The sequence below is a fragment of the Telmatherina bonti genome, assembly GCF_933228915.1.
Source record: "Telmatherina bonti genome assembly, chromosome: 9".
NCBI lineage: Eukaryota > Metazoa > Chordata > Actinopteri > Atheriniformes > Telmatherinidae > Telmatherina > Telmatherina bonti.
In genome coordinates this window covers 17,918,232-17,944,961 of record NC_136627.1, presented here as the reverse complement: position 1 = coordinate 17,944,961, position 26,730 = coordinate 17,918,232, and the positions used below count along the sequence as shown (strand labels likewise).

Here is a 26,730-nt window from a genome sequence, read left to right as displayed (position 1 = left end):
GGAGCGCCATGTCTGTTCAGTGTGTTTTAAGAGTGTTTAAATGAGTGAAAAGTCAGTTATGGCTTCCAGATGGGGGCCGGTTTGATCCGGATCATTCTGACAGGCCCGGACTTTGATGTGCTGCTGCCTATTACTGACATTACAGGGAGACAGGCATATTTCTCCCTAATCACTTCCAACTCCTCTAAACCGGCCCTCCGTATGGCCTGAACCAGCTAGACACACCAGAGCTACAGCAGAGATCTGGGTCCATGTCTTTGTATAAATTATAATATGTATTCATTTTAGTGTGTTTGCTGTGTTTTGTACATAGACCTATATTTCCATGGGCAAGAGTACAGATCCACACCTGTCTTATGAAAAATGAGCGATATGAAATGCCCGTTCATAACAGGACATGCAGAGGCTCAGTATGCCTGCGTATGGGCTTGTACTGTATTTCAAGCTGATTCTGTACTGTCCTGAAGTTTTATCATAAACCCTCAGTTTCTAATGAAAAGCAAAAGAGAAGACCAGAAAGGAGAGCATAATGCCTTCATTTGTGCTGAAGGGAGAATTCCCTTAGAAATATCCGTCTTGTCAAGCAGGTTAAATATAGTCCAGACAGACATACAGAAGGGAATAATTCCTCCATTTCCCTCTCCACCCACACTCCCCAGTAAGCCCAGTTGAAGTAATTTCTCAGTGACCACATGAGGATGACTAAAAGAGGGTAAAAAGAAGCACCACTCTGCTCCTCACTAATCACCCTGTGACCCTGAGACCACCCCTCCACAACCGTTTGCAAGTCCTCCTCCTCATCCACTGTTTTTGGAGGTTGTGGAGACAGATGAAGACTAGAGGAGTAAATCAGACTGAAGTTCCCCTCTTTATCTCCCAAAGACAGGGGAATGCCAAGAGGCCGGCACTTCAGAATCCACTGTTTTGTCTGTTTCTTGGGGAGAGCTGCACTGAGTCCACTTGGAGCTGTGCAGGCAGGTATTCAAAGCAAATCCGGAGAGTCCTTCATTGGACAATGGTGCAGTTCTGGGACAATGCGAGTCCTTGATGAGGGATCTGTGGAAAGGTGCAGGTGTCTGAGGTGAAGAGCTGTCTCTCAGGGTTGACCCACTTATCTTCAGCAGCTCTTCTCTTCTCCCATTTCTCAAAAAAAGAGATTCCACTTCTTAAAAAGTGCAAAAGAAGTCTACTCACCATATTTTGCTATGATTAGAAATACCATACCCTTGTATATAGAACTGGGCACAGACATTGGTCCACTCATGTCAGAAAGTGAGACAGGAAAAGGCCTTTGACCCCAGAGCTTCACTTTACATTCCTTGTAATTGCACTCCATCATAGTTTGTGCTGGAAAAAGCAAACATCTAAATAAACCCTGTCAAACCATGTTGTCCATCTGCCGCCAGATAAGATGAAAAAAACAAGCCCATGTTCCATAAACACAAACACAGGGAATCACAAATCAGCGGCCACAGTAACCACAACCATAAATTAGCCTCTGAACCATTTTTAGCTTTTAAATCCGACAAGGAAAGGACAGTGAAACAACCCACTCTTTAAAATCTCATCACTGCTGTCACTGTGGGATCAGCACCATGAAACAACATTGGGATAACATCTACATGAGCTGGAAAGAGAAAACAAGAAAAAAAAAAGGGGAAAAAAGAGGTGACCACTAAAATGCCAGCTGGCATATGGATGTGGGGCTGGGACACCAGTCAGGAAGTGTTGACTTCACTTAAAAAGCAAGAGGGAATAAGTAATAGCCCCATAGAGGAAAAAAGTTTAAAAATTTCTCCCTCTCCTGCAAAAAAAAGAGAAAATTATCTCATCACAGAATTTGCCAAAAATAATCTTGAACCAACAAGCCTTTCTTTTTTTGACTGATCTGCTGCTTGCTAAGTGGTTAGGCATAAAAAAGTTGATAAAAAGGTAAGATAAATTATTGCATTTTGTTTACATTTGATTTCTCTCTAAATCATCCTTTAACTGTCCTGACATATGGTAAAACACATTATGTGGGCTAACAAATGAATTTCTCAGACATTCATTCTACAATGTTTTCCCATTACATTACATGGGTAAGAGCCTCTGGGAAGATATTACCTTTGTGCAGGAGTTCTTACAACATGAAATGACAAATCGACAATAGCATTGCACTGGGCTCTCAGGAGAGTATATGTATAATACTCTAACTCTCCTGGTTGGAGAATGCACAGCCAGTGAAATTCCACACACAGATTTATCTTATTTTCTTGACTTATTTCTATATCTATTTCTTCTCTTTGTGGATTAGGCAGTAAATAAAGTCACTGGGCTTTCTGCATAGTAAAATTATTTGGAATTGCCACATTAAAAAAAAAACAGACAAGGTGTAGCCTGAGCCATCCTCCTGGATTTGGGCAAATTCAGCTGATGCAAAACAAGGAATTAATTTGAGGGGAGCGGCTTGTGTGCAGAGCTTGGAGCTCTGACAAAGATGAATGGCATCATTCCAAGTGAATGGTAATTTCACTTTTTGTGACAGTGCTTTAGAGCAAAAGCGACTCGGAACGCACAAAGCATTTGCAATCCCATTGAGAGCCCTTGGTACCTGCCTATCAGACACTGCACATTGTTTACCAATCATCTGATATTGATTGGTTTCAGACTAAAGTTTGAAGATGAATTAAACTGAGAGAAGGTTAAGTCCTAACCTTGAAAGATTTAGTGTCTATTCAGCCCCCGTGTAGGACTCTCCTCAGCTCACTTGGAGAATAGAGAACTTTTAAATTCAATAGGGGGTGGGAGACACAAAACGTGTCACATTCACCAAGTGAATCCACTGGAAAAAACGCAGAAGAACACCCAAAAAGCATAATCTTTCTTCTAGCTGATAGAAATGGTAATTGCATGTGTGGGATAATACTTTGAAGCCAAGGCCTCGGTCGGACAGACCGCCTATTTAGGTTAAAAAAGGGGCAACAAAACAGCTCCTTCTTAATGCTTTTGTTCACTTCTCCACTCTTTTAAATGTTTACTGAAAAAGAACCTTCAAATCCACTCTCCATCTCCTTCACAATGTGGCACCTATCACTCTTGGGTGCATGGACACATTGTATTATGTAAATCAATGATATGTAGCGATCATTCCCATGAATCATTTTCTATTTAACATTCAGATTCTCAGGAATCCGATTTTCATCCTCTTGAGGTGAACAAAAACATTTTGTGACATAAAGGACATAATTTGAATACTGTTACTTTGTTCCATGGAAATTTTTTAGAACACTCTCTGGATAATATGAAACTAGGCTTCAAATCTAAACCTTCACTTCATAGTTGTTCTGCCCCTGGTTTAGACATTACTCTGATGCTCTTGCAGCCAAGTGCAAATGACAGAGCTCTGCAAGACACGAGGAGCTTCCACTTAAACATGTCGCAGATGTGATGTTTCGACAAATTGACATTCATATTTTGACATTTATGATAGGGTCAAGAGCACACTGGTACCTTAGAGTCCCTTCTGCTTGTAGGGATGTACCATCTCTCAGTGTGAGGTTGGTTCTCTAAATGGACCATCGGGCCACTCATCACAGCTGGCCCACACCACTTAACATTCCCCTCCCATTCTCCTTCAGCTGGCAACTCCTCTGGTCTGCTGCAAAGCTCTCCAGTCCACTCAACCTCCAAAAGCAGCTCAGAAAAGGCACAGACAGCACTAACCCCACAAGATGCCCAGGTCAGAGGTTACATTTAGACAATTGTCTGCATGGTTCATGGTCTTGTGGGGGGAGTAGAAAAGAAAACCATCTTCATAAAGTGAGTCATTCCTTTAAGTATGAAACATCTCCTCAGCAGCACAAAATTAGCAGGACTAAAGAAAAATCATTTATTCAGCTCAAATAAACCATAGTTGAAATGGAATAAAAACCCAGTGCCTTGTACAGTTCATCATTTTAAATACTCTTAGATCATTTGACATTATGACAACAATTTCAGATTCAAGTTGCATAAAGAAGCAGCCCAGTAGTTCCTTTATCCTACAAGGCTTGTGTTAATTTCAGTAAATACTGACAGAAAATGGACATAGTTTTTGCATAAGATGAGGCTGAGGATGCACGTGTGTTCCTCATGACACCAAGACAGATTAGCAGAATCGCAGAAGACTGAAATAACAAGGCACTGGGGATGAGGCTCTGATGACTTCTATACATCCTTTGAAAAGTAAGATGTGAACTTGATGGGGAAAAACACACTTAACTTGCACCAGAAGTGGCAAATATCATTGCAGATATTCTACATCTCACCTGATGGAATGTTGATGGTAACACTTGCAAACACAAAAACAAAAGTATCTTCCTATTCTTCACTTTTTTTTATGTTGAAATATTCGTGCTAAGCAAGTCTTAATACATTTATTGGGTTGGTGACAGACTTCCATTTAGGTAAAAGTGGAAAAGTTGCAATTGAAGTTATCTACTGTTGTTTAAAGCTATGATTGTGTAAGTACACAAATACTCACACACTTGGGCTTTGGAGCTTAGCTAACCCTTGCAGCCTGACCATCAGCTCTCAGCTCTTCACACAAGCAGCACTTAAACTTTCCCCTTTTTCAAACAGCAGAGTACAAAGAGAGGACAACATCGGTGGCCTGCTTATCATGCCCCAGACGGCAGAGTGGGGACAACAGGCAGGTTCCTAAGCATGTCCCCACAAAATGTCCTCATGTCCCCCATACATTTTGCACTGGGTTGAGAACTGTATGCAGTGTATATGGCGCTCCCATATAAGACTAGATAAATGACAATTCTTTCAAGGAGGGCAGTTGGAAAGAGAGGGAGTGGTTGGGGGACTGGTATTGCAGCTGTCTCACTAGCCACATCCACCCCCTGAATCCCCTAGCCACCCACCACCACCCCCGGCAGCAGGTTCCTCCCTGCAGAGTAAAAAAAAAAAAAACACGCTTCATTACGTCCTCTCTCCCCAGAGCAGCTAGGGGCCTTTCAGTGCAGATAAGCCTCTTAGACATGAAGTAGCGCTCAGAGCTGCATTTGAGTGACAGCAGGAAGGTTTAGCCATTCAGTGGACAATGCTCACATTCTCTGGCTTTAATCTAGGAGGCGGACAATGATCTGTTTTTTAAGGCCTCATCTCCTTTGCTTTTCCCACAGCAGTAGGTGACTGGCACAAGGAAGAGAAAAAGAGACAGAGCGGGCCGAGGGCCGGCTGGGAGAGCGCGCTGCTATCTCCTAAGGCCTCGTGTTTCTTTGACAGTCCAGACTGAGGTGGGACGAGGAAAGGGGGAGCGATGTAAGGGTTAGAGATGGGGAGGGTGCTGTGAAGTTGACGGAAGGCAAAGGGCATCAATCACACTCAAACACACTCGTACACACATATGCACAAGCACAAACAATCACTTGTGATGGTTGAGTGCGTCTGTGTGACAGACAGGCAGGTGAGAGGCCTGCTGGTGACGTGGCTTAGTGTAGAGCTTTGTCATTCTTATCTGCTCTGACCACTGACATCCATCCCTCCTCAACCATTGTGTGAGCCTCTATGATGTATTTATGTGATCAGTAATTCACAGGCAACTGTGGAAAAAGAAGTAACATGGTGAGAAAAGAAATGTGTTTAGATTTAATGACACTATGCAACCCTGCGACCTTTTGGGTGCTTGCAGTCTTTGATGACACAATGGATTGTATAATCTATGTAAACTTATTAAGAAAATTAGGACAAATGCTCCTAATTCCTGGAAAACATGCTGTAGTTCAAGGCTTCTTCGCTGCCAGGTTTTTACTAGGGTTCCACATTCATTTGTTTTTTGTTTTTCTTTTTTTTTTTTTTGCTTTTTTGGTGGGGAAAGACACTCACCCAGTGCCAAAATGAACAAATAATACATGCAGAAAAGACACAGTGCTAATGTGCCAAACAGCTATGTGTCTTCTCAGTCTTCTCACACTTCAGACTAGTTTGTTTTATCTCCTTGTAGAGTGTAAACATCCACACCTCCACAATAAAACACTGTGTACGGCTTCAAGAAGCTCATTCAAATAGACATATGTGTTTTTTCTGTGAGTGTGTGTGTGTGTGTGTGTGTGGAGGGGGGGGGGGGGGGGGGTGCCAGTGTTTTAAAAGAAGAGGCCAAAGGACAAAAACCTATCCTTCAAGACACATGTTGCAAAACACTTTCGTCGCAGCCCATCATTGGACTAATTGTCACTCTAATTGGACTACTACTACTATGGTGTGGCTGTCTGTGACCACTGTATCTAAATTTGTCATAGGAAGTGCGAATTTGCACACCAATTAGGTCCTGCAAACAACTTAGAAATTATGAAACATGAACAGCACAACACATATTTTTTTGTATGCTTAGAAATATACATTTATGTCCTGATATATTGAAGAGTGCTTTATATAACTGTGGTAAGCTGAAGTTTAACTTAATCATTGAGTGTTAAAATAATATGTGATTCAGTCACTGTACATAACACAAAAGCCTACTTCATGTAAAGTAAGAAGAGAGCAAGAACCACATAAAATAATTCAGAGAACTAATCAAACTTTTATCCTCTTTTATGTATCACAATATTGGCCAAAAGACACCTAAATTCTGACATCTTAATACCTTCTCTCTTCCTATTTAACATGTGTTTTTCTGGTAGAAATGAATAAAACAGCCCAGTTTGGGGTTTGACAAGCACACATTTTTCAGATTACACAGTAGTGTTTTAAGTCTCTTTTACAGGCCGTCGGGTTAAGGATTTCAAGTCTCAATTTCAGGTGAGAACATCACTAAGATTTTAAACGTGACTGTCTTCCAAGCGACAGCAAGTCAGTTCAAGAATGTGCATGCTCTTGAGAGAAACCTGCACGCACACAGACAAAAATCCCCAACTGCCACTCGTCATGTCCATAGCACCTCACCCTTACTTTCCTCACTTCTCTTACAGCTTTACTTCCATTAATCTCTCACACCTCATCACAGTCCCAGCACCTCGACCCCAAAAATCTCATATCCTCCACACACCTTTACCTCCTTTCTAGGCTCAGCCACAGCTTTAAAATCCCACAACTAACAACCTCTTTTGCTTGTTCTGTACCAAAGGATTTACTATTCCTACTACCCAATTTTTTTCTTTAGTTTTTTTTTTTTCCTTCCTTATTTTAAGTACATATTTTCTGTTTGCAAACAGCGCACTGAAACATTTCATTTGCTCATCCAAAAGAATGGCATACTTAAAAAACAAAAAAAACATAAAGCAATTATATACAAAAAACAGATACATCCATTTAAAAGCTGACAAATCAGCCAGCTTCCATCTTTAATAAGATGGTCCGTTTCATGCCCTAAATGTAAATACTGACGCATAAAAGAAAAAGAAAAGGAAATAAAGACACAGTCAAGAGGTAAGATAGACATATCAGGAGACAGACAGAGACAGATTGGGCAATTAGACAAACATACAGAGAAAGATCATTCCATTACACAGAGGGACTGACGTGGCGGTGAATGAGACAATGGGCCGATTCAGCTTGCTGCTGAGTGTTTATGTCCCCCGTCAGTCTACATCACTTGTGTCCCCCTGACTGCTCACAGCTGACGCCCCTGACACACACACACACACACAATTTTACGTACATCCTTGATCGTTGAACTGGATGTTCACACACACCCCTGTTTTGCTTTCTGTCACATGTCGGCATATCATGTCCCATGTAGGTAAATCTTTGTACAGAACATAAGTATGTTTGAGAGACAGAAAGTGTGTGTGTGTATGTGTGTGTGTTTGAGGAGAGTAGGATGAATGAATGAATGGGCTTCTGTTGGACTGCTCCTAATGACTTTATTTAGAGATGTTGTGTTTAATGTCAGGAAACACCAGTCATGAAAGCTGCCAGGAACATCTGTGGCGAGGACAGCGTCATCCACAGACCTCATCAAAGTTGCTTATCTTCTAACAGAGCCATATTGATTTAGTTTACAGGTATGGAGTAGAAGGAGTGAGCATCAATACAGAGAGGAAGAGGTCTTTTTGTCCTGTCTTGCTTCTCCTATAACACTCTATCACTCATTCTCAAATTTCCTCCTAAATTCACATTAGTACTCTTCATTATCTAGCTTGCTCTACCCCAGCCACACCACCACCCTCCTCCTGCGTTCTGATGCCAGTGTAAAACACACCAAAAGTTTTTGCTGGAGTTGGGTAATGAGGCAGACCTTTGACCTTGCCTTGATGACTTCCATACCTGTGCAGGAATACATGTGGTTGTGTATAAATGTGTGCGTTCCTGCAGCTGGTGGCTGACAGCGACATGACTAATGAGAGCTTGGGACAGAAATAATAGGTGGGAATTATAACACAAAAAGGGTACAAGTGCAAAGGGAAAAGGAAGAAGAAATGTCAGATCTGAGGACAGGATGAGAGGAGAGTACAAGAGGAAAACACGCAAGAAAGTTTTGAATTTAGATCAGATTTTAAAACAGAATAGTACAAGGGCACCATACGGGACCAAAGAGAGAACAAAAAAGGTTGTGATGTTTTAAAAAGAGTTTGGAAAACAAGGAAAAAGTTATCTTGAACCCAGGTTTACTTTATTGCCTCCATCAAGGAGGTGCTTGCATTTATCTGTCTGTTTGTCTGTCTGTCTCTGTTAGCAACTTTAAGCTAAAGCGACTAGACACATTTTCATTGCTTTTCTAAGAATAGGTTTGATCCAACTTAGATTTTATTACATTTTGGGAGTGATTCAGATCACCATCTGGATCCACAATTTTTTTTTGAAGGATTCTTTGTCATTGTGAGCCATTTTCAGTATACATGCATGCAACTTATCAATCAGGGTACTAGGCCAGAAAAATATGGGAGATGTTCTAAGAGGTTTTTACCAGAAATCAAAGACAGACTTGGATTAAAGCATAATTGTGGATCCTGCAATCCAAAAGAGGAACAAATAGGGGGTTCCTAGGAATTTTCATCACAGTGAGAGAACAAATTAAGATATATACATGCAACAAACACCACAATAAATCTAAGACATCATGGATTCATTACATAATATGAATGTAGGACTGAAACATAAATGGGCTGCTTGGCAGGTGTCTGTGTTCTCTGAGTTCTTCTCTAGTTATTCTATGGTTTCACACATGAAAGTTTACACCGTGTTCTGTACAAAGGTCCATGTTTTTGTGACATTATAAAAATTCGATCCAGTTAAGTTTGGTTTCACACTGTGCTTTAGGGAAATCAATCTAATATCAGATGACATACTGATGAGCTGTGGTCATCACCTATTGTGGCTGCTTTTACGTGACGTTTACTGGTTTCATTTTAGTTAATTCTGTTTAATGAAGTGAATAAAATTTGTGAAACTTTTCATTTTGTTATGAAGTTATTGTGATGTTATTAGTACCAGCAGCACTAAGTTCAAGTGCAATACAAGGCAACAGAAGGTTGCAGTGGTTCTAAAGGTCCATCAAACATTTTCATATTGTAAATGCAAGGAACCACCATTTATTTAAATCTGTATGGAAGCCGAGAACTGCCATCTTGTTTTTTCAACCCATTATTTTGCTATAACCATCATTTATCTTGTTATCTTGAGATTAAAAAAAAAGTTTTCTTAAGATAAAGGATTATTCAAATGTAGGTTGACAAAAATGTTGGAGCTGTTCTTAGTCCATTACAGAACCAACACATAGGGACAAACATCCAAGTCGAATACTTACTCTTAGCAAACATTTATTGACTCTAATTGGCTTAACATGCATATCTTAGGACTATGGGAGGAAGCCAGGAGAGAATACATGCATACACAAAAAAATACAAACATCTCACAGGTTACCCTCAGAATACATCCATCCATTCATTTTATAATGTACCGCTTAGTCCAAATCAGGGTCGCACACATTTTGGATGCGGCAGACTGTTGCTGAAGGAGTGCCATAGACCGTCAGTGCTCAGGAGGGGGGTGGGGCAGTGAGGAGGGGGACTGTCCTTCAACATGGATGAGAACTTTGCTGTTAAAGCTAATTTATTTTTCTCTCCCAACACCTCAACTGGTGGGCCCAAGGGGTATCCCAGTACAGAACAGCTCTGTTCTAAGATGCCTCCGTAAAGTTAAGTCAGCAATGGACGCAAGACTGCTAGAAATTCTCGTACAAAATTTTTCTACATTGCTGTTAATGGGGACTTTCACACCACTTGAATTTCAACTTTAACTGAGCAATTTAAGAAATTTGAACCAAAAGCGTTAGATGTTTAACCCTCTTTGATAATTTTTTTTTTCTTTTTACCCTCAATTAGTATTATTCTAGCCATGTGATGGACTAGCAACCTGTCCAGAGTGTACCCTGCCTCTTGCCCAATGAATGCTGGGATAGGCTGCAGCTTCTCCACAACCCTCACTATACTGTTAAGCAAATGGATGGACTCTTCTTTATAACAGAGTTATAGCCTTACATATATGACATAGTACAATACTGTGTAAAACTGTTCCGGTCAGACTTTAACAGAAAATTAAACAAACTGATTTTCTTTTAGAAAATCACAACTTTAGTCCATCAAATAAAATGGGAGAATAGACCTATCCACATCTGTATTACATCTGTTTCAGTATTGCTCAATTATTTCACATTGTGGTCAAAATGACAAATCTTCTCACTTAAAAAAGAGCCACAAACAAGCTTCTTGAAAGAAAAGGCTTACAGACACCGATCCTGCAACGGAAACCAGACTTTGCCGAGTAGCACAACCTGGACAGCACATTTGGGTGTCTGGCAACCCCCGCCTGCAACTGTCACTCTCAAGGTCAGAGGTCATGATGTGTAAAAAGCACAGAGCTTCATAATTATACATGATAAATGTAATCACACACAGGAAGCATTTCTGCTGACGATTTAGCGGCTTAACCTTGTCAGATGTCCCAACATAAAGACAAAAAATGCTGAGGCATCAAATCATGGACTATTTTGTCTTTTTTTTTGCTGCATTTATAAAGCATTTATAAAACTAAAAATGCATAGATGACTTCTTAATAATTCCACACGAATATTTATCAGTGATGTAGAACTTTCTATAGAACTTTTATGATGGGAAAAAGAGGAGAATTAAAGGGAAAGAAAAACCAAAGTTTCTATTAAAAGACATGTTGTGATAATGATGCTATCTGTCCCACAGAGATCTCCTCAGTGAACCCTGAGCTCCTGCTGGATCAGATCAGTGCCCATAATGGCTAACTGAAGCCAGAGGGTCTCGGCCCAGTGACACAAAACACGGCGCCAAGAAGGAGCAAGACAGATGGACAAATAGACAGATAGACACTCAGACAGACATCCTGTCTCAAACCACAAATAGATACAACAATTAAGTAAGGTCTGGTCATTTTCATTTCACTGACCTCCGCCCCTCCACTCCCACACATACAGAGACAAATTACTACTGCAGCTGGATTTGGCCAACAATTCTGATGCAGACGAACATGCGGTGTGAAGTCTGAGACAGCGAACATAAATCATACCTGTATTTGATCTGTGGGGCCCTGGGCCAGCTGACGATGTGACGGCAAGCATCCACCCTACTTCTTTGAACCCCTGTGGGGCTGCAATGGGTCACTTGTTTTGCAGAGAAGTTCTCATTTCAGTGTAGAGTTTTTTGCCTTTAATGTGAGTTTGAACAATTAATTGTTAATAAAAATAAGTATGAAATTTATATGTGGGGTGGGGTGGGGGGGTAACCCCCATTCTTATGGTATAATGACTGAGCATATGTTAAATCCCGATTCATTTCCTAAAATCTCACATTAAATAAGTTTTAATCAACTCAAATCACCACTACAATTAATCAAATTAATCAGCTAATAATTGTGGACTTGTATTATTTTTTACTCTCAACAATCAACTACAGGATAAAAGCTTTGTCATTTGTGGAGTATACTCAGTACTTTTTACAATATGAGATACTCATAGGACAAATAAAATAGCTTAGACTTCAGTCAGACTGCAATTTTCCTGTTTTCATCACGTCATGTTTCTTTACCACTTGCGACTGTGTAATAAAGTATGCACCATGTCAAATCTTTACAAAATATATGTCGCAGCTCATGTTTACCTGTACTCTAGAAACAACATAGCGTAATATAATAACAATATATAAAATGGATGCTGCATTTTTACAAAACTTTTCCAAAATTATGAAGCATCGCTATAGAAACGTAACCGTCTTACACAGGCTTGTGCCCTTCAAAGTTTCCACCACTATAATTTTATGTTTAGATCCAAACTTTGTTTTCTTCCTCTAAGGGCCCATTTCAAAACCCAAGATGTGGCTTGTGTCCAGGCTAAGCCAAATAAGAATTATATTAACACCCAAAGAGCATTTCATCACAGCCACCACAGGGCCCTGTGGCTCAGGACACCTGTAATAGAGTTTTCCCCTCTTGCAGCCTCGCAAAAACATTTTAAGTCCTTTGTATGGAAGGTTTACATGCTCCTGTCTGCTAGAAAATATGCTGCTGCAACTGATCAAATTAGGCCAAACAAATTGTATTTGTCAAGAGAAGAATCAAATACTTGCAACCGCAACAAACATATTAGCAGCCTGATCGACACAGAACACTCTTGGCAGGGCAGTGTTATTAGATTAGCAAAAGTAACACTGAAAAAGAAAAAAAATATGTTTAGAAATCCAAGCTGACTTATTTCTTCCAGTTTCCCCTTGCTACAGTATGCCTCTGAGCTTTGAGGACTTACCACAATCACATACAAAAGGTTTTATTGGATTTCTGTGAATCCAACTTCAAGAGGTGCTGCATGCCAGCCTCGGCATGGTAGCTTGGGATAAATGGATATAAATCATTTTTAAAGGGCCACGCCCTTGGATAACTGACAAATTCTTAAGTATTTATCAACTTCATCTAAAGTTGATCTAAGAACAAATCAGCGCTTGTGTTCATTATTTTCACCGTGGAATACATGCAATTTATCATGTATATCTTTAATGGGAAAAGGAGATATTACTTTGGTTTGTTATTTAAATAAACAGAGGCAGGGATGTCTGCTATGTATTCGTGTGTGAAAATCAGAGGAGAGAGAGAAAAGAACAGACTAAGGGGCCTGACTGTCTGACAGACAGGCAGGCAGATGGACACAAACTTGGCATTAGGGAATATGTTTCTGCCAGAGAGTGATCCATAAAGACTGAACGAGGTCGAAGGGCACCCTCTCTGTAATGAGTCATCATCACTCAGTGGTGTCCATGCTGTGATGGCCTGTGCGTGTGTGTGTGTGTGTGTGTGTGTGTGTGTGAATCATTGTCCAGGAGAAAGAGCCGGTGGATCTGCTGAGAGATAGTGCAATATAAACATCCAGCTCTGCTGCTCTAGGCCTCTTGGGAGAAAAAAGAGATCTTTCTGTTGTTTTATTAGAGCCCTGGCCAAATACTGTCACCCACAACGCCAATGAATCCCCTCTTCAACATTTTTTCAAGTCACAGGAAAAACATTGGTGAGAAGGTGAAAATGACATTCACTGCATGGAACATGATAAATGTCATAAAGCGAATGGAATTCCTGTTGGATGGAGACTGTGTCTGACTTCTTGGGGCAGGGGCACCACTAGTTGAACCTTGTCTTGGCAGCTGTTCCCATGGTAGCATGGTGGGCAGCAGAAGCATGGCTCAAAGGGAGTTGTGGTGATTTCATGAACTGACTCTTTCTTTTTTTTTTTTTTTTTTTTTATTCAGTCACTCATTACTTTTACCACAGCACAGTTTGAACTGACCACTAAAAGGGCAGCACCGACTGCCAACACCTTGTATATGGAATTCATAAAACAATGGCTCACACTAAATTCCCTTGCTGCATTCTCAATCAAGCTGCTATGGCAATGGCTGTGTCTGTCCACATTTATGTGCATGCACGTGCAATGAGGCCATATTTTTTCTTGTGCAGCATTGGATGAATATCTCTATTTCTTGGCAGCTGACAGCCTGTTTGTCATCCACTCCACAACCAAGAACTGACCTTCAGCAGCAAAACTACTATTATCCTGCCATACCTCTCTTCTCTCTTCCCTTCATCCTCACATCTCCAATGCCTTTCTCACCCTATATCTTTCTCAACTGTACCTACCTCCACTTCTCCTTCAGTTTTTGCTCGGCCTTTGTCATTGATCGCTGATGCGATTGGCTGCTTCCATGCTCGGTAATGACCTGCGCTGGTAACCAGCCGGCTGCTCCTCTCAGTCCCCTCATAGATTGAACTGTCAGATGGCAGCGATTAATGGCTGGGCAGAGACACCAACTCGCACCTGCAATGTCCCGCCCTGGGCTCCGCTGCCAATCTTCTGTCCCATCTTAGCTAAGTCTACCTGTGTAGACTAAACTCCAGGTACATGTTTTCATACATAGGCTAATTTCATCACTTTTGGCTCACATAATTGAATGACAGCATGGAATCAATATTTGTTTTCAATGCTTTAATTTCTCTCCTCTGCTACTCATCAGCATTATTTTAGATATGAATGCATCTGTAAACATTCACCTACTTTACTTTTCACACTTCAGTCTCTTAGAGCAGGAGAATTACATAAATGTCTGAAATGCAAGCATATGTTGTTTCCTTGAATGAAGATGAGTGGGGTGTTCTGTCTGGCCTCGCTCTGTCTGTCTGTTGAGCAGTGGTGGTGTGGGCCCACGCGGCTGTCCCATGTTATACTTGGCTGGCCGTCTGCTAACTGTCAGCGCAGTATCTTCTTACACTGATGAATAAAATGTTTCCAAACCATTCCCAAAGCTTTTATTCCCTTTCATTCTCCAACGCTTATCCAGAGAAATGGCCAAGAAAACATGGACTTCTCCTCCTGCCTACCAGCCTACAACAAGTAGAGTGCTCTAATAGAGGCAAGCATGTTAAAAAGTTCAAAAAGTATGTGGGTTTAATTTGGCACTGATGTATTTCATTCTAAATACATAAAAAAAATCATCAAATGCCCATAATTCATTCCCACAAGCTATTAAGATAAGAGGCAATTCAGTGTTATATAGTGGGTAAGTTTTGGATTGTCCGCTTTAAGGTAAACTTTCACTTTAATCTGAGAGAAAAAAGACATACAGAAGATAAAGGAGAATAATCTGTGAGTAGTATACATGTGAATATCAGGCCAGTAGGGGTTTGGTGCAGCGTGTGAAACGGAGATAAAATCGATTAGCTTGCCTACTGACCCAGTGAGCAGAGGGGCTCCCCCATCGGCCCATTCTTGCAACAGCCCTGACATAGACATCCAGGCTTCGAGATCCCTCGAGGTCGCATGTGGACACTGAGGTGAACAAGTAGTGCCCTCCTGTCAAACTAAAGCCCTCAAGCAACAGCAAAACAACAGACCATGCTGCAATGCTTCACTGCTCCCTGATTCCACAAGAGACGGAGAAGATGTAGCGCAGACTACTGAAAGAGCACACTGTTCAGAAGTGCCAGCGCTCAGAAATAAAAAAAATAAAATAAAAAAAAAGCTGTGTTTGTACTTAGAGCTATTTATTCAAAGCTAATTAAGAATTTCACCCAACTTGAAAACCAAACTTTGTACTTTTGTTTTGATTACAAAACTTTCTAAACTTCCACGTTTCTTCAAAGTATCAGGATGTAGGAAGATGTCATGTTCACAGTAGAAGTTGTCAAGATTGTGATCAAAACTGTGACAAGCAGTAAGCCCAAAGGATTGACTGCCAGCTTTTTAGCACAAATATGTGTGTCTTTGTTCATTTTTAGAGGTTGACTGATACTTTTGTGACACTAATCCTCTGCTCACAAAGTAGTCTCCTACATCATAAAGTATTACTTGGAAAATTCTAAGAGCACCAGTCTCACATACTCTTGACACCTGCTGACAGGACTTGCAACCTCTCCCTATCGTTTTATCAGCTTCTTTTCCTCTTGTAATTTCCTCAGTCAAATCACTGGGTGAGGAGCACCTCTTTGATTCCTGGCTCGTTGTAGTGTATCTGACCTCGGAGGTCGCAGAGTGGAAAGAAGTGTATGTGTCACCATTAAGCTCTTCTCCATGTTAAAATAATATTCCTACGGTGCTTTTAGGATGCTAACACTAATCAAAACAGGACATCCTGAGAAGGGCTGTGCTCTCTATTCCCTCGCCCCACTCACCGCTTACTTTATGTTTTTGTGTTTGTGGAGAAGCGACAATCCCAGGAAGCCGTGAGGAGGGTTCATCAAAGCTCCAGGCGGGGGGCCCCAGCTGCTGGATCGCTGGAATGTGGCGGGGAGAGGAATCTCTACTGTCCTATTGTTCCCATGTTTCCTCGGTCTCATCACATGCCGGCACGTCCAGTTCACTTACAGGTAAGCAGCACTAATCAGCCCTGCATTCTTTTCCACAGACACATTCTTTCCTCTGCTGCGACCCTGGTTGACCAGAAACACTCATACACACACACACGTACAGTGCACAGCTTCGACTGACACCCACATACTTAAGGGGGAAGTCATCAAGACAGATCTGTGAGGACAAGGATGTGGTGTTTCCTTTTATTTGAAAAAAAAATTGGAAGTTGGAGAGTAAAGTGAACACTGGAAATTCATTCATTGCTAACAATAAAATGTTCATCAAACTAATGTTGCACCTCATCAACCCAGAGGAACTACATTTGCAGCACGAGTCGAATGTTTTGACGCACCTACGTGATAAATATGTTGGTGTGTTCAAAGCTCTGACTGGCACTGTATATCTTATGGCACTTTATGTTTATCTGCCTCCCTTTTAAGTTACAACACCTTCACAACTTGTAATACCTTCATGTTTTCCACTATAACATCACTGCTCCAACACTGCAGCGCATGCAAAGCTATCAGCGCCAATCAGGTGAACATGCTGTAGTTTAAACTTCATCAGGAAGACCCCAGCTTTGATCACATCTCCTCCCCTCATCACTCCCGTCCTGCAAGGGTGAGAGGTCAGCGCTTAATGAGTGTGGAGGCAAAGAGAGGAGGGGGGAGTCTTGTTATGGCAGAAATAAAAGGTATACAAGAATCATGTGCACACGGCTCCAAAAAAACATACATGTACACACTTGATTACATCTGCTGTGTCCTGTCTCATTCTATAAGCTGATGGGCTTTTTTTTTTTTTTGCTTTTATGAATCTGAAATGACTGTCGTCTCTTGAACTCTCCCTCACTAACTTCTTCCATCCAACCTGCTCCACCCGGGGAGATCCCCGAGCAGCGCTAGAACACACTGTTATCACCACATTCACTAAACGATTGTTGGGTAATTCCTGTTTATAGCCTTGTGCTCCCGTCGGTGTATAAGCACTGTTCTCTTTATCAACCCTCCAGGACAGCCATCAAACAGTAGTGTGCATAAACAGTGCATGTCATTTTAGCACATCTATCGACATTAAAGTTATTTCTGGAACTTTATAAGAGTTCTAATTTTATTTCCAAAGTGTAAAAGTTCATTAAAACATATTACATTCCAAGATTCATTGAAAATTAATCCATTTTGCATGTTTGGTGCATGATTGTATTTTAATTTGTTCTCTTGCAGTGATGGAGATCCCAAAGATCACATATTTGTTCCTTTTTTGGATAGTAGTATCCAGAATTATGCCAGGATCCTGATCTAAGTTTGATTTCTCGTAAATCCTGTTGGGAACTACTTCTGTATTTTTAAGCTGAGCACCCTGACCATTTATTGTGGAGTTATATGCATATATACTGGTTAAAATGGCCCTTCTCACAATGAATCCTTAAAAAAAAATTCCTGGATCACATGGTGATCCGGATCACTCCCAAAATGTAATGAAATCCAAGTTGGATGAAATCCCATTCTCAGATAAAAATAAAAAAAAATCATAAAAATCCATCAAGTGGTTTTTGTGTAGTTAAACAGACACACTGACAGACATACAAGCATAAAGACAAACAGATAAACACCAGCAAAAACAATAATCCCAAACCACAAAGTTGACTACACTTTCTGAGAAATGATGAAACGTTCATCCTGCAGCTTGCAAATTATAACTGCATGTCTACACTTCACTGTAAAGCCCAGCACACATACAGGCAGCAAGTAAAGTCATACCAAATTGTGTTTAGTTTTCCTCCCCATAAAAGCACTCAACAATGTAGTAAAATGACTTAGGGTAGTTAGCTGATGTGAGACATGAGGCCAGAGTGTCGGGCCCTGTTTCTACCACCTGCTCCAGGTAATTGATTGGAGCATATAAAATGATTGAGTTTCTTTAATTAGCTAACAGACATCTCTCCTCAAAGCAAGCCAAGCTGTGCTAACTTCAGAACGCCACATTAATAGCCCCCGGTGAACTGCACCATCAGCAGTCTGTTGACATTATATCTCCTCAGACATCATAACGACACACAAATCAGTTTGATGTAAACTTTTTAAATCAGCAATATGCCATTTATCTCGGACCAATTTGCGATGAGAAAATGGCGGCATGCCTCTCTTATGACAGCTATGCTCTGCGGAGTGCTTTTGTTTGGTGTATATTCACACTAAAAACTTGCACATACACACTCTCAGGCCGACCAAATAAGCACATAGACACGCTCGCCTCCCTTTCAGGCGAACACACACAAAAACACACACACAATCTATAAAAATATGTTGAGCTTGGGACTGCTCTGTTGATAATGACCTCAGCCTTGGCACCGCAGTGGGCCAGACCAGACTGCCAACAGACTGTGGCTTTTGTGTGGACTCCCTATCTCTAACTCTATGACCTTTAGGGGGGGGAGAAGAAAGCAGAAATGCTTTTTCTTTTTTCTTTTTTTATTTAGAAGGGGTAAGGCTCAGTCATTGTTCTGTACTGGTACAGTTTCCCTGTGGTAAACACACAGTGGTTCCCAGGCTTGACATGTTGCTGCACACACTCCCCTCCCTCCATCCATCCCTTGGTGTTCCCACAGTGCCGTGTCTGGGTCATTGCATCAGTACTCACCGCCCAGTCCATACAAACATCAACACATGCACATCATTGTCAATATCCAAACACAGTCCTTTATGAATTCTGAAACTGATAAAATACACTGTGGTGTAAAAGGTGGGACTGCAGTGAGAAAAAAGTGGTAAAGACAGGAGAGAAGCCCCTGGAGAGGGGCTTGATTGGAAACCCATGGCGGAGGTCTGGACGCTACTTAGTTGTTAGGACAGGGGACATCCTTCAAGTGGGGGACAACAGCCTAAACAAACCACTAACCTCGTCAGCTCTTTGTTTACAGACCCCAGACTGAGTCCTGGACGACTCATTAACATCAGAGACCTTCCAAAAGGGCTACTTTCTGACATGTGGAGGAAGGGGGGAGGAGGGGGTGGGGGTTTGGGGGTTCTCCCATAGTAACAAAGTAGGAACAGAAAGAGGACAGATGGGGGGAGTTAATAGATGAGAAGTCTTGGGTCACAATCAAACTGCCCCTTACAGTCCTCAAAGCTTGAGTGCATCAACAGATCCATAAGCACCTATTCTTATAACCACATAATGAACAAAAAAAAATGTGTGTCTGTGTGTGTGTGAAAGAGAGAGAGAGAGAGAGGGAGAGAGAGCAGTGGTGGTGGTGTGTGTGTGTGTGTATGTGTGTGTGTGGGGGGGGGGGGGGGGGGGGGGGGGGGGTGAGGGGGGGATTCATCTGGTTATTCTATTCTTTCTAAACTAGTGCTAGTGTGTTTGTTTATTGTTATTACTTTTGTGTACACTGATATCATCATTGTGAAGAGTCTTGTCACCAGTTTCACACCTCCAAACAGTCTTATCACAAAAGTTCTAAAATGACCCAGTCTTTATGTCTTTAAATATATGTCTTGATGTCTTTAATATATATTATTTTCTTTAACAAATACCGTTTTTGTCACGCAATTAAAATAAATCATGTTAATTATGTGCTTGATTTCGTTTAATTTCTTCTTTTATAATTGTACAATAAATATGTTGCCTTTGCATAAAAAAATCAATGAATTACTTAATAAGCCAGGCCAGACAAACAGTGTGTTAAGGTCTGCCTCCAGAATGATGATTCTTCACTGGATCTGAATCAGATAGGCTATGTGTGACATATGTATGCGGAAATTTGGCACCAAGCGGAGCGCAGGCTAAGAGCGCCGCTCCGGCACACCAAGGGCCGTTTAATGGGGGTCTCTATTTCACTCTCCTTGCGCTGGCCCGCTCCCTCTCACCTCTCAAATGGGCCGATCTATTAACCGTTTTAATGAGCTCCGCCAGACAAACGCGAGATGCATGGCCCATTGCACAATGTGGAGAGGACGACGCACTTCCCAGCGATGGAGACGAGAGGCGCTGACGGACACGAGACACCGAGGCGCGCGAGGCCTCCCTCTCCCTCTCCTTTTAACACACAAACACACTCACGCAGCTTCTCTCGTGCCAATCAGAAGCATCACTTCGTTAGATAAGGCAAGGAAAAAAAAGACGACATATTTCTGGAGACAAGCGGCTAAACGAAAGGCGACTACGCAGGGATAAAGAAGCAAATGAGAAAATAACAATAAAATATTCATTGTATTGGGAGACAAATCGGATTACCTGTAGGCATCAGTATTTTCCATATAGTTTTCCATTTAAGCTTTTTCTGTTTTACAGTTTACATGCAATAAATCCTTCATGTAGCTAATTATTACTAACATATTGTCAAAACACATTAGATGGAAAAACTGTGTTTTTATTATTTGTCACTTATACACAGGTATGTTAAGTGGATCTGTAATTAGGCCAACAAAGCACCACTTTGGACCAGGAAGACTCCTTCATCTGTCTGTGGCCAACTGTTCTCCGCGGGGTGCGGCCTGCTGTACGTGGATGGAAGTTTTCTGCGGCTCACCGCGTTACATCTGGACGTTGCGAACTAATCAGTCAGCTTCCATCAATCTCGCTTACGTTTACCACCTCTCCATCACCTCCTCTATTACATGCACCCTCTCTTTTTCCTTTTTTTTTTTTTTAATCACAAGAGTTTTCTGCAAGGAGGGAGGCACACACTGAACGCATTTACCAGCAGAGCCCTTATGAGGGGTCTGGGAATTTAAATATTCACTGCTGACACTGTGCAGACCTGGCTATGGGCCAGGGTGGGCCCACTTCTTCGGGGGCCCAAAACATCCCTCCTTGTCTGAATTGAGAAGCAGAAATCCGTCTCTTCCATTGTGAAAATACAGGCTAATAATCGTTAAGTGCACGAGGGAATTAGTCCATCTGCATGTGCAAAAAACGGAATAAAAAAAAAAAAAGTTGGTGCGGTTGTTAGCTGTCTGTGGTGGACGTTGTAACATTTTTCTTTTTACTTTTTGTAGTTAAGATATCTTCAGGGCTGGTGCAAAGTGTTTCCATCTTATGTTTATGTTGATTATATCTTAATTCCTTGTATTTACAGCGATCTATCCTCTCAGCATATAAAGTATGACACTAAAGTATTTCTAATATTTTACTACATATTAGTAAATCTCTTCAGGATATACAATTACTGCGGTAAACTGACTTGTTTAGTGACCACATGTTCCACAACCTCTGCAGCCTGCTGCTTGTTGACCTTTGCTGTCCGGATCATTTCAAACTAATGTTGCACCTATACAACTTTACAAAAAAATATTTATTAGTTTAAGCCATGGCGTTTATATGTTCTCCCCCCCCCCCCCCTCCAAAATAAAGGATAGTGTAAGTTAAAAAAAAAAAAACGGGGTGTGTAAATATATTTTGCTTATGGTGACACTTGGAGCGTTTTTTACGTCAACTGCGCAACATTATTGCTTCATTTTCACCTGCCAGTCCAAATTCATAAAAAGGAGAAAACATTCATATAATGGCGGGCATTTAGCAGTTTTCTCTTATGGCAATAAAAGGAAAAATATTTTAAACAAAGGTGGAAAGAAACGCAACGCCACAGAACCACAAAACGTCATAGCTTGATTAGACTTCTGAGCAGAATAATGCGCGTCTTCATAATTTATTGTGGCAGATCAATGCTTGAGTAACCATGTCACTTGATATAGTCGAATGGGTGCGGATAATTGAATCGCTTTTAATGATACAAGTTTATTAATCAACCTCAAGAAATTACCAGTGTTATTTAATCTTAAATCCATTGTGCCCACGGAGTAAGAAGTCAGTTTCCTGCAATGAATCAATTTACACGGTGACGTAAATGTGTAAACATTATTTGCAACACACGAATTAAAACATTAACTTCTCATGTCATTAAAATAATCCCCATTTTTTTACAGATAGGAATGTGCGCTCGAAATATATACAGCACAACTCACGCACGGAATTTAAACAACGACATCCCCTTCCCCTGCAACATTCAGCATGTCTGATACGTCCTCGTTTACTCCTTGTTTAGCTCCTTTTTCTCCCAATTTTCCGGGCAATACTGGGGTGAGCATCCGACAGCATGAGCGTGGAGCGATTGCAATGCAGCTCTCCGGTACACTGGACACGGCTTTTTAACTTGCATTACCCCACGTTACACTACAGCGCCCACTACATGCAACTAGCGATTCCAATAGTGGAGCGGGACGCCTTGCAGAAAGTTCCACCATCGCTCCCCTCAACTTTAAAGTTTACCCTCTTTCCTGCAAGGCACTTCAATTTGTTTTCCTCGCGATAACATCTACACCTTCGCGTTCTTAAAAGGTGAAAGTGAGGATCGAGCTCGTTTTGGTGCACATGAAATGGTTTTACAGAAACTATTAATTGACGCAGTGATAACAGCGACAGCCTATAGGTATATAAGATGGCATGTTTCAAAAGAAAAAAGAAAGGGATGTTGCACCTACTCGTGGTCAGTTTCCGCGCCCTGCCTTTGGACCTCATGGTGCCAGTCTCTCGACGTGGGATTGTTTGGATTTTTTCTTGAATCTTTTTTTTTTTCCTCCTTTTTGTTTTTTCTCTGTCCTTTTTCTCTGGGTTTCTCAATCCAAACGCGCTATCTCTCCAGCATTGTCAGTGTGGACACCTTCGCACATGCGCACATGCCCGAAATCTGCCGGCAGCAAGTGCCAGAAAAAGTTTTGGGACGATTTATCACTTTTGATATTATGCTGATGTGGTCAAGATGGGTGAATCACGGACACCTCGTTTCGTGTTAGATTTGCAAAAGCAACCGCCGAAGAGGCAAGAAAGAGGGGGAGTGGACACTGCAAGAAGTGACCGAAGCTGCTTCAGCATGACATTCACCATCTTACGGTGTTCACAGCAAACTTTGTCATTTAAGTTACCAGTGTGTCTTTGATTTGATTTCTGAAGCAGTGAAGTCTTTCTTTCTTTCTTTCTTTCTTTCTTTCTTTCTTTCTTTCTTTAATAAAACAGTTTCAAACAAAACATTTTGAGAATAAACTAGATGAAACTTTTCTATAAACTCCCTCTAAATAAATACGAAAATGTCATGTCAGCGTTTTTTAACACTTAAAAAAAAGAATTGAGACTGAGCAGGCAGTATTTTTTTGCAGTGTATCTTCAGCCTACATCTACAACCTTAATTAAAACTAAACCCACCTTTTTTCTTCAGACGAACTCGCATTAATCAATGTTCTCTCACAATTACGTATTCTGAATGTAGTCATGAAAGGTTTTATATATTTTAATTGTGTTCTGGTCATTGAAGCTGGAAAGTTAATGAACATATTCCTCCTCCCTCTCTTGCTTGGTCACCCAACTGAGATATAATGTGTGTGCCCAGGGTTTTTCCTCCTCATTTTGATGATTATTAATACGGTAAGCGCTCAGTATTAATGCTGGTTTGAGACGTTTCTCTTACAGTACGTGGATTCTGTCACTTGATAATTGCTACAGGGCTCGAAAAGGATGTTTTTACTTGATTTAACTTGGAAAGAGAACAGCTCCATCAATAGAGAAAAGACTTTTGTCCAAACCAATTTATCCGCGGATGAAGTGATATTTGAGACCGTCCCCCCCCCCCCCCCCCCCCCCCCCCCCCCCGTCTGTCTCTCTCTCTCTCTCTCTCTCGCTCCCGTTTTCCCATTCGGGATCTTTAAGAGAAAGAAAAGTATCGGCTCATAAATGGTTATCATCTAGACAAAAGTCAGTAAAGTCCCTCCGTGTCCTCTGTTATCTGGAGAATCATAAATCTTTTCAAGGCATATTTAGATACAAAGAAATATAGCGAACCGAACAGCAATGTTTTTCGTTACTTTTCCCTTTATTTATGAAACTTTATTGAACGAAAAGCAGATTGAAATGTTCACAACACTGATGCTATCAAGGTGCATATAGTTTATTTGTCCCAAAGCATTGACAGCGTATAATTAAAGTAATTGGCAATTAATTAGATCCAGGAGATCGCGCTGACCTGGCTGATGAACTCCATGCCTCTCTGTGAACTGCTGCTATCGACTTAAAGTGTGTTGAAATTGACTGAAGCTGTGACATCATGCCATGCCCAAAGCATAAAGACAGTTTTTTTTTTTAAGAAAAAAAGAAAAGTTGTAATATATAAGTTCAGTTTGACTGCAAATTCTGGCATGCGCACATGCAGCCCGCAGGATGAGATAGGTAATTATCTCCCACCTGCATAATTTTAATAGATAGATAGATAGATAGATAGATAGATAGATCTGGACGCATTCCCTGAATGTTTCTCTCAAGACTCTTGAAATTATGAGGACCTCCTCGGTTATACAGACAACTTAAAGGAGGTTAATACTGATACTTTATTGTGGTTGTACCTCACTCTACCTCTGCTGTAATGACATAAATGGTGCTATTAAGTGGGTTGCGCCTTTACTACGCACCATGCCTGGGAAGGTGGCGCGCTGGACTCAGGCAGAAATACACACAATGTAAGGAAAGAGAGAGAGAGAGAGAGAGAGAGAGAGAGTGGGGGCGAAAAGAGCGCCCAATTAGCCTAAATGAAAACAGTTTTCATTTACCGCAATAATTTACTGCTCTCTTCTTTGTTTTCTTCTCTCCTCTGAAACACTTTGTTATTTCATATTTTATTAGGATATGTTGAAGCTGGTGGCAGAAGCTGAGCAGCGCACACATCCCTGCAGCTCCGTGGGTTGCAATTTTTTTGGAAAATAATGGGGTGCGATACCCCAGCACACAGCTTTTTGCATCACGTTAAACCCACGTAAAAAAAAATAAATAAATAAAAATAAAAAACAAAACAACCAACAAACAAATAATAAAAAAAAAGATCCTCTAAGCAAACACTAGTTTATAGATTTGACTGTTTTACAGCAGCGGGTTCGGCTGATAATGGGTTAAAAATACCATGATCTGTATAGAGGCTGAGGAGAGAGACTAAAAGTGAAAAGGCAGCCTCAGGCGTAAGGAAATTACCAGGGCCCGCGTGACCTTTGAGTAAGGTAATCAATCAAGTGATCAACAGGGATATTTATCACCGCTTTGTCTAACCGAACCTGTTCCTGAAACTAAACCTAAAATATATAAAACTGATGTATAAAAATTGACAGCGAAAGTCATATTTTAGCAAATGGCTTTTATTATTATTATTATTATTATTATTATTATTATTATTATTATTATTAAGAAAAAGAAGAAATACATTCATATATAAATACATAGACAAATAATTAAGGGGAGAAAGCCGTCATTTGAGGTAATTAGGAGAATTACACAACAAACTAACCTTTTCTTCTTTATAATAGAAAATTTCTGTCAGACTTGTTCATCAATGCTTTAGTTTTAAATGATAGAATTATTCTTTTTTTTTTTATTGCAGTTGTTACTTAAATTTCTTAAGAGTAGCCTAAAACCACCGCGATTTATTCAGGTCAGTGCGTGGAGAGAATTATCCACTCAATCAAAGGCAGTCACTTCCAGTCAGCAGCCAATGCACTTAACAATACTCTGCCGGGGAAATTAATTCATCTTCACTGGTCATATAGTTGACCATGTCTCCAGGTAAACATGAAAATAAATCCAAAGCAAACAACATATCGCAAGAACAATTGTCTGACAACAGAAGGAAACATGCTATATATATATATATATATATATATATATATATATATATATATATATATATATATATATATATATACATGGCCTATATAACAGAACGAATAACAAAAAAATCAGACTGACACAAACGGAATTAGACTTCGTCTTAAGTGAAAATAAAGTGCCTTTATTTTCATGGTGAGATGCCAAAAATGGAACAAAACACAGCATCATGAACTGAAATATAAATACATGTGACGTACGTAAAAGAAGATTTTTTTTTTCTTGTCGAAATGCCTAATTTTTTTCTCAAGTTATTTAAGATAATTCGATTGCATAAGATCAAATTAAACGTACGGAATATCATAATGTGACTCAAAAGTAGGCTATATTAGACTAACAATATGATATAGGTTATTTTGTGTTTCTTTGTTTTTTTTTTTTTTTTACCTAAAATAATTTGCTCAAATTTTACAATACTTTTCTTCAGATAAATTATTTTAAAGCCTAGTAATGTTAAAAATAACATTTCTAAAATACCTTAAAGTTGTCTACAAACTCCCAGCTACCTATAAGTAAAAAATCATGTCGTATTTACATGCCCGTCGTAGAACAATACTTTGTTAAGAACCTTTAAACTATTAGTTCACAGTTTAATTATAAATATGCCCCAATATGAGGCAACCAAAACAACAAAACGCTGAACGACGGTGTGAAGTCTCCTGTTCATGCACGAGGCACGACTCAACATGTTAGGAATAATACTTTACACCATG

The 26,730-nt window shown here is 40.5% G+C and overlaps 1 protein-coding gene across 1 annotated transcript in view; it reads right to left on the bottom strand.

Moving 5' to 3' along the window:
- The window catches only part of mecom (MDS1 and EVI1 complex locus), a 132,989-nt gene extending 110,087 nt beyond the window's left edge, over positions 1-22,902 (bottom strand). The window contains exon 1 of the mRNA XM_079246451.1: positions 22,804-22,902. Coding sequence (XP_079102577.1) covers positions 22,804-22,840 — 37 coding nt within the window. The 5' untranslated portion in view covers positions 22,841-22,902. The remainder of the gene's footprint in view (positions 1-22,803) is intronic.
- Positions 22,903-26,730: the final 3,828 nt, after the last annotated feature.